At 36.8% G+C, this 9,389-nt stretch overlaps 1 protein-coding gene across 2 annotated transcripts; it reads left to right on the top strand.

Moving 5' to 3' along the window:
* Positions 1–1,575: 1,575 nt before the first annotated feature.
* On the top strand, positions 1,576–8,133 carry LOC128616914 (SLAM family member 5-like). 2 transcript variants are annotated; one of them, XM_053639789.1, is made up of 5 exons: positions 1,576–1,702; positions 2,122–2,400; positions 2,649–2,891; positions 3,020–3,169; positions 5,072–8,133. In XM_053639789.1, exons 1-5 carry the CDS (start codon positions 1,636–1,638, stop codon positions 5,122–5,124), a joined length of 792 nt encoding a protein of 263 aa, XP_053495764.1. In that variant the 5' UTR covers positions 1,576–1,635; the 3' UTR covers positions 5,125–8,133. The 2 variants fall into 2 exon arrangements, with proteins under 2 accessions (XP_053495764.1, XP_053495763.1); XM_053639788.1 differs by having other exon boundaries at positions 3,020–8,133.
* Positions 8,134–9,389: the final 1,256 nt, after the last annotated feature.

Here is a 9,389-nt window from a genome sequence, read left to right as displayed (position 1 = left end):
GTTTGTGTGTGTGTGTGTGTGTATGTGTGTGTGTGTACACGTATTTGTGTCCTGCCTCCATCTGCATGCTCGCTTCTCTCCCTTTCCAGCACTGAGGCACAGTTGAGGGGTCCTGCTGATACTTCTCCTGATGGACCAAGAAAAGGCTTGGTCTGCCTGGTCAACTGGAAAGGAGACTGAGGCTGGCTGGTTAGCTGAGGTGGAAGGTTGGGCTGGCTGGTTAGCTGGGGATGAGGGTTGGGCTGTTGAGTTAGCTGAGATGGAGGGCTGGGCTGGCTGATCAGCTGGGCAGGAGGCCAGATAGGCAGATGGCTCAGGCCGGTCTGATACACTCTTGGAAAATGTCTGGATTGAAATGTCAGATGCCTGTACATCTCAAAACGGCTTGTACATTGCTTCAGGTTGCAGCATTGGGGAATGTGGTCCTGACCAGACTTGGGATGTCATATATTGTCATTGTTTTTGGAAGATTCATTCTCATCCATGCATCACTGGCTGTGTTTATCATATTCTTAAATGGACCATAGACGATACGATCAAGGGGCTGTAGCTTATGAGAAGAGTGGGGTGGGAAAGAAAGGAGCACTTACCCATTTTCTTTGGAGTAAGAAAGACGTCTTACTCATTAGTGACCTTTGTATGCTTGAAGAAGTGTTTCAGGAAGATGAGGAGATCCTCGTCCGGCTACCATCCAGAGCCATGACCACACCCAACACTACCTTGTGGTCCATCACACAGGAAGGTCATAAGGGGGTGGTTGTAACATTTTTAATGATCTGTTATAACTATCCACACCAAAGTAGCCTTTGAAGGTTTGAAGTTACCATGAATGCAAAGCATCAAATTAAAATAAGAAAATGTTTATATAGGTTATGTAAATCAAACTATTGTATATACAATACAATTAACGCTAGACAAAAAATAATCTTGATAAAAATCAGTTTTTTGGTCGTAAAATCCACAATGTCGCTCACAGAGACATGCCACTTCTCCTGTGAGCTCAAAAAGGAAATGGGAGTGTACGATATTGATGACATCACCACATCTCTTTTCTGATTGGTCAAACTGACACTGTTGAAAATATACAAAACAAAATGCACCCACAATGTAATTTCTGTTAAAAGTGACAGTGAAATAGCAAGAACAAGCGAAATTACTCATACCTGCAGATGGATAATGACACTTATTGGCAGCCATGAAGAAAAGACCTCCAACTCCAAGCTTGCCACAATCGTCTGTGTCGTTACTTTGCCAGTTTGATTCCAACCATGCGTGATTGTCTTTTTAGGAGTGATAACTGATTAACCATTTCACACCTCTCACATGTTGTATGTTCAAACTTCCATTTCAGCTAACATTACATATTTCCTAATATAAAGAGAGGTGATGTACTGCACACACACGTAAGTGACTGTGCCATTTTGCATTCAGACGCAGAAGCGTTTCCATTTTCTCACTGTTTCTCACATCGTACACTCTCAGTGGGAGCCGATCCGACCTAAAGGTGGAGACATGCTCCTATGGTTAGTGACAGAAATACACCCTGTGCTACATTCTGCATGAACACACCTCCAACTCAAAACAGAAAACTGAAACTGTTTTCTCCATTTCTCTCTGAAATTCTTTAGAAGAAAGATGAACACAAAAGGCAGTGTTACAGTCTTATTCCTCTGTTTCCTGACTCTGTTTCCTGACTTAACAGGTAGGTCAAGATTTTCTGTTTCATTTTAATGTTTTAGTTAATCACTATATAAGACTGGTCCTTGTGATCTAATTTGTCTTGATTTGAACTGTAAATGTGAATCCAGATTTTTTTTTTAGTTGTGAAATCTGGCTCTCATGTTCTTACTATATTTTTTGTTTGTTTGTTTTGGGTTTTTTTATTTTGAAGATTGTGATTATAGTTTCTAACTGTACTAATGGTTTCTAGTAAGAATTCATCAGAAATATTATAGTGTGTGTATATATATATATATATATATATATATATATATATATATATATATATATATATATATACACACACTCATATATTAACTATTATATTGTGTTTGACTGTCACATATACATCACGTAAAATTAATTATGGCTTTAAAATCTTTGTACATTTTTTATTCACAGACGGTAGCACATGTCAGAAAAATATATTAGAAGGGGACAGTCTCACCTTTAAACTGACTGACAGGCTGCTTAAGGATGATGATCGATTCACTATAAAAAAAGACAATAAAGTGGTAGTCCCCAAAAGGAATAGGAAACAAGAGGGACCAGGGATCGTGAAAAATGATTCCCTGGAATTCCAACATGTGAAACTGAATTATTCTGGGACATACAGTGTTGAGGTATTTGATGTGAATGGCATCAGCGTAAAATCATACTCAGAAATCGTCTGTGTTTATGGTAAGATGTTTGGAATTATAAATGCTATTTTACTGCAAATATATTTCTCTCTTTTAATGGATGTGATGAAAATTTACACTTATTCTCATGACAAATTTAGATATCTTACACCATATCTCCAATACAATATTATTTCATTTTAACATAATGCTTAATATTTTGTATTTAAAATATATAAATCTGAAATGATTTATAATACAGAATACTGCATGAATATACTCGTGATGCTGTCCTTCCATATTTACCAGCAAAAGTCCCAAAGCCAAGAGTGAATATTACATGTCAGAATGAGACAATTGACTTGAGATGTGATGTTGAAGGTGACGAAGATCAAAGATCAGCTATATCTTACAGCTGGCACAAAAATGGGAAAGAATTCAAGAAGAATGTATTTAACTTCTCAATAAATGTTGAGGAGGATATATCAAATTATACATGTACTGCCCAGAATCCAGTTCATAAAAATACAAGTGATTCAGTAGAAGCAGCATGTAAGTAATTTTCATGCACTTTTAGTTTTGAAACTTAAATATTTTTCGCTTGATTTGTTTGTGTTATGGCCTGTGAGAATGCTATACAAGCTTATTGATGGAATATAATTATTTGGAATTTTGCCCAGGTTCCAAGCGTACAGTCTTTGACCTTGTCGAGTGGCCCATGGTCCGCATCATAGCAGGTGCAGGAGGTCTCGCATTGTTATTTGTGCTGATAATTGTAGTGGTGACTGTTGCCTGTTGTGCCTGTAGACTCAAAGAGGAACAACAGCAAGGTAAGTTAAGTCTTAGATTTTGTGAAATGATAATTATTTCCTTTAATGATTTTTAAATTGGAAAATATTTAAATTAATAATGATTGTACACCTTATGAAAACATAATTTCCAGCTATTCTCTTTGAGTCATGCATTCTAAAGCAAGCTTTAAAACATCAAATCAGATTTCTCTTTGCAATTAGTTTTCACATACAATACTATGGTAGCTTGACTCTTGTAAAGCTCCAAACAGCTGTTTTGATGGTAAAATTGTTATCTGTGTCTCATCCCAACATCCTGTTTCAAAGGTGCATTAGACAAGCTTCACCACAATTTGTCAAAATTAGGTCACTAGTGGTTACATAGGTGAAATTCAACAACCCTCTTTAAGCCATACACCATTCACATCAATGTACCCAAAGTTACTAGGGTGGCCAGTGGACATCAGATAGAGTTAGAATTAGCAAGGATTGTCATGACATCTCTTTCAATGATAGTGTTGGCTTTTGATTTAATAAGAGCATTGACCTACTTTGTTATTTAGATATATACTTACTGTCCAATTTAGTAGGAACACATACACTTGCTCATTCATGCAATTATCTACTTAGACAATCATGTGCCTAATAATGCAGATACAGGCCATGAGATTGAGATAATGTTCACATCAGAATGGAGAAAAAATCTGATCTCAGACTTTGACTGTACAATGACTGGTTGGTGTATATGGGTTGGCTTGAGTTTGAATATAATGCATATAGAGTTTACAGTCAGTGTTAAACATGTCTAACTGTGACCACAACTTATTATACCTAATTATGTTATATATTAATTAGTTATTGATTAGTTATATAATAATTGTTATTATTTTTTTTTATTTTTTTTTGTAAAATGTTGAAACAATGTTTATGAAATATAATTAGGAATCATTATACAACTTAAACAGGTAACACACCTAACTAGTCTTTTTATGTCATGTATTGTTTCTTGTCTGCTTGTATTTTCTCATTTGTAAGTCGCTTTGGATAAAAGCGTCTGCTAAATGAATAAATGTAAATGAAATGTATGTTTCTTCCGAGACATGTGAATCCAGCCTAATACTGTTCATGCTTCATCACAGAGCAGTGTAACACATTTAGAGAAAAATGCTATCTGACTTCTGCATGCTTGAACTCCCAAATGCCCATGATTGTATAGTGTGAGATTAACAGTGGAGAAAAAGTGACACCACTCCCACCCATAGCTGGGTGGGTGGACTTCCCACTGAAGTCCGATGTTGGTACCACTAGGACTTAATATCCGGATGATAAGACAAACACTTTTCTGTTGTACAGCCCATGAACGCATGAGCTCATGTACTATTGTAGAAGTGGATTAATGCTGAAAATTTGTCAAAATTAAGTCTCTAGCGTTTAAGAGGATGGAGGAAGAATATTTTCACTCCTTGAGCCTCACCCCCATTTCTTTTCTTGTCATAGAGGCAGATGCTTTTGCCCACTCAAAAATGTAACTGCTTGAAAGCAAAATTATAACACCATAAGCATAAGAAGTTTGGCTCATGCTGATTTAGGAGAATGGTCAAGAGTGTCTTTGCTGTCCTGTTTTTCTTTGTAATGAGCTCTCATGAGATTTTTAGGTGCCTGTCACGATCACTGTTAGCTAGTTAGCATCATTATCTAATTCCTGTGCAGCTAACATTTTGTTGTTTTTTTTTTTGAACAATGGGAATTTCATGAATACCAAATTTCTTCTGATAAATAACCGAACAAATGATTTGATTTAATTCAAGTTTATTGTGTCATTTATTAAAATAAATAGTCAGACGTAAATATAGAGGTAATTTAAGCAGATGAATTAAGCAGACTGTCTTATTTAATAGAATAAATGCACTTTTCTATTAATAAATGCTGTCCTTTTCCCAGTTACAGATGAAGAGGATTTAAGAATGAACAATCTACACAGCGTCACTCAATAACTTCCAACCCACACCTCTTGATCACTCGTGTTCAGTAACAGCTTTATCCTTGTCAGTGTCACAGTGGATCCATACACTGTCCTGGGAAAACTGGGCATGATGTAGGAACATGTTTAAAATAACATCAATATCCAGCAGATGCCTACCATTAATCATTTTTTTAAAAAGCAGATAATATAAGAAATTTAACAGTATTTTTTTTTTTTTTTTACTTTATATTTATAATCCTGTATATTTTGTTCATTTCTTTATTACTTTGTAGGGTAGAGCCAGCACAATTCTAATTTTCTCTAAATACACATGTAATGTCATTATATCCGTGTAGGTCTGTGGTTTTCCAGTCGCAGGTGAAATGTATAAGGTCACGGTTGCATTTTTTGGGCTACTTTCAGAATTGATCACAGCTGTTGTTAAAAAAAAAAACATTAAACAGCTGAAAAGCAAAAATAATTGTCATGTGTTGAAGTCAGAAGTTTACATACACTTAGGTTGTAGTCATTAAAACTCTTTTTCTTTATAACCAATCCACAGATTTCATACTAGCAAATTAAAGTTTTGGCATTTAGGACATGACATGTGTGTGCATGACATAAGGAATTTTTACAACAATTGTTTACAGATTGTTTCACTTTTACTTTGACTATATCACAATTCCAGGGGGTCAGAATGGGTTTACATACACTAAGTTAACTGTTCCTTTTAACAGCCTGGAAAATTCCCCAAAATGATGCCAAACCTTTAGGCAAATAGCCAATTAGCTTCTGATAGATTGTATTTTAAGGGCTACCTTCAAACTCAGTGCCTCTTTGCTTGAAATCATGGGAAAGTCAAAAGAAATCAGCCCAGACCTCATAAAAAAAAATCTGGTTTATCCTTGGGAGCAATTTCCAAATGCCTAAAGATACCAAATTCATGTGTATGCAAGTATAAATATCATGGGACCATGCAGCCATCATACTGCTCTGGAAGGAGATGCATTCTGTCTCCTAGTGATGAACATATTTTGGTGAGAAAAGTACAAATCAATCCCAGAACAACATCAAAGGACCTTCTGAAGATGCTGGATGAAACAGTTAGACAAGTATCTATGTCCACAGTAAAACAAATTCCTATCGAGTTTGCATGTGCACATGGGGGCAAAGATTTTACTTTTTGGAGAAATATCCTCTGGTCTAATCACACAAATGTGTAACTGTTTGGCCTTAATGACCATCGGTATGTTTCTAGGAAAAAGGTGAGGCCTGCAAACTGAAGAACACCGTGAAGCAACATGTTGTGGGGGTGCATTGCTTCAGGAGGGACTGGTGCACTTCAAAAAACAGATGGAATCATGAGGAGCAACATCTCAAGGCATCAGCCAGGAAGTTAAAGCTTGGTCACAAATGGGTCTTCCAAACAGACAATCACCCCAAGCATACCTCCATAGTTGTGGCAAAATGGCTTAAGGACAACAGGGTCAAGGTATTGGAGTGGCCAACACAAAGCCTTGACCTCAATCTGACAGAAAATTTGTGGGCAGAGCTGAAAAATCGTGTGAGCAAGGAGGCTTACAAACCTGACTCAGTTCTGCCTGCAGGAATGGGACAAAATTCCAGCAAATTATTGAGTGAACCTTGTGTCGAAATATTTTACCCAAGTGAACCAATTTAAAGACAGTAAATCCACTGGGAATGTTATGAAAGAAATAAAATCTGAAACAAATCATTTCATCAAACTATTCTTCTGACATTTTACATTCTTAAAATAAATTAGTGATCCTAATTGACCTAAGACAGCGGAAGTTTTCTATGATTAAATGTCAGGAATTGTGCAAAAACTGAGTTTAACTGTATTTGGCTAAGATGTATGTAAACTTCTGACTTCAACTATGTGTTATATTGATGTGGGTATTATCTGGCAACTTAAAGACACACATTTAGTATAAGCTACAGCTCTCTGAGAGATGGACAGGAATGAAAGTACGTTTGGTTAATAGTTGACAGTGGTTGATGAATCTTGACTCAAAATTCTACTGTAAATTGGAAGGTTGGTGAATGTGTGCAGCTTGGTTTATCTTGTGTTATAATCTTAAAAAGTTCTTGTATGTTTCTTTACAGTTTTAAGCACTGTGTGAAAGGTGTTTTATACCCAACCCCCAACCCTGTCAACATGAGGTGAACGTGCTAACCACTAAGCCACCGTGCACCTTGTTACAATCTTATGTTATTGTGAGATTTATTTCTCTGTTTTATATTAATTATTTCTCTGATTTATATTATATTTATTTTATTTTAAATGTTTATGTGCGATTAGGCTAATTTATGTTATGAGTCATTTATATTTCAATAGAATTGTGTTGAGTATGAGAAGTAGTGCTGTGGCGCTTGTGTGAGTGATGCCCTGAGTTCATGTTGGGGTCGGGGGACATGCGCAAGAGGAGAGTGCCAAAAAGTTCATGTCAGTGACTCAATGAGGAAATGTAGCTCTGACAATAAAGTTAGTAAAAGCTTTATTTCTAAGTGTGTATGCCTGCATTATTCAAACCCGTTTAGAGATTGGACCTTCGCAAGTTCTCCTTAACCGCTCTTACATTATTTTATGTTCCTTTACAGTTTTAAAGTTTTAAGCACTGTGTGAAATATGCTATATATAAATAAAGTTTAAATAAAGTTCGGTTTATTCAACCTAGTCTGAAATACTCAGCAAGTTCAACCTGACATGTGTTTAGACAGGTACAGACAGTTTGTTTTTGCCTTCAGCAAAGATCCTTTTCCAACCACAGGATCACTTTTAGCTGGGTATTTTTTTCCTTTAAGCACAGACCACTTAACCATCATTGATGTGTAAAAGTTCAAGCAGCACAGCATACACTCATCTCAGTATAGTATTTACAGTCATGTGAAAAATAAGTACACCCCATGGAAATGGTTGGCTTTTTTTTTTTTTTTTTTTTTTTTTTTACATATTTGGACAAGCAAACCTTTGATCCTCTTTGAAACAGTGCCTATTAATAAAGTTGATACACTATCAAATGACATAAAATTGACATTTTGTAGTAATTTTCACAATTTACATTAACAAAAAAAAAAAAAAACTAAACAGATGAGTCACATGGAAAATGTCAGTACACCCCTATATTTATCACACCTTCAAATCTCTAAAATTAGGTGTTGAAGATTGGGTGCCAGTAATTAAAACCTGCTTAGGGAGTGCAGGTGGGACCGGTTTTATTTATACCCCTCTCATATCTAGTGTCCGGTGTTCCATTTGTTATTGAGGTGTGTGCTGTCATCATGCCAAGATCTAAAGAATTCTTTAAGGCCTTCAGAAAAAGGTTGTGGATGCCTATGAGTCTGGTAAGGGATTTAAAAAGATGATGCCAATGAGCATATAGGCAAAGACCAGGTCTTTTGGAATAATGTGCTCTGAACAGACAAATCAAAAATTGAGTTGTTTGGCCACAGATGTGTTTGATGCAGACCAAAGACAGCTTTTCAGGAGAAGCACCTCATACCAACTGTGGTGGAAATGTTACGGTTTGGAGTTGCTTCGCTGCCTCAGAGACTGGACAGTTTGCATCCACTGACTGAACTATGAATTCTGCATCATATCAAAGAGTGCTTGAAAATAATGTGAGGCCATTTGTCTGAAAGTTAAAGTTGAACTGAAAGTTGATCTTAAAACAGTATAATGATCCTTAGCGCACTAGTAAATCCACCAAAGAATGGCTCAAAAAGAAGAAATGGAGGGTTATGGAATGACCTAGTCAAAGCCCGGATTTGAATCCCATTGAAATGTTGTGGGAGGATTTGAAAAGGCCAGTACATGCAAGAAAACCCTCAAATATCTTGCAACTGAAAGAATATTGCATGGACGAGTAGTCAAAAATTCCATCAAGCCTGGTGACAATTATGCAAAACGCCTACAATAAGTTATTTCTGCTGAAGGGGGCAATACTAGCTTCTGAGGCCAAGGGTGTACTTACACCCTTAGCTATGCTTGCGAGCTACCTCTCTCCATCAATAAGAGGTAATTTAGGAGGACTGGTTTTGCCATCCAAGCCACCCTGTAAGGCCACCGTGGCATTGGTGGGCAAGGCCTATGCAGTAGCAGTCTTGCTTGTGGGTCACTACAGACAATGACAGTGTTGCAGGCCTACCAAGCAGACCTGCTAAGCTCGACATATGGCGGCATTCAGCCAGTTCCTTCCCTGTTGTCTCGTGTTCACCGGGGCATCGAGTGGAGTCCGGGCCAGCATTATTGCAAGGGAGAAACAGAATCGAGTA

Source organism: Ictalurus furcatus, chromosome 13, assembly GCF_023375685.1.
Source record: "Ictalurus furcatus strain D&B chromosome 13, Billie_1.0, whole genome shotgun sequence".
Lineage (NCBI taxonomy): Eukaryota > Metazoa > Chordata > Actinopteri > Siluriformes > Ictaluridae > Ictalurus > Ictalurus furcatus.
The sequence above is the reverse complement of the archived record's forward strand: the minus strand, read 5'-3'. Positions and strand labels throughout refer to the sequence as shown.

Excerpts from the sequence above, each read along its gene's own strand:
- LOC128616914 (XM_053639788.1), top strand. The coding sequence starts at position 1,636 with ATGAACACAAAAGGCAGTGTTACAGTCTTATTCCTCTGTTTCCTGACT. Across the intron at positions 2,401-2,648 it reads AGAAATCGTCTGTGTTTATG|CAAAAGTCCCAAAGCCAAGA; the intron begins GTAAGATGTTTG and ends CATATTTACCAG. Across the intron at positions 2,892-3,019 it reads TGATTCAGTAGAAGCAGCAT|GTTCCAAGCGTACAGTCTTT; the intron begins GTAAGTAATTTT and ends AATTTTGCCCAG.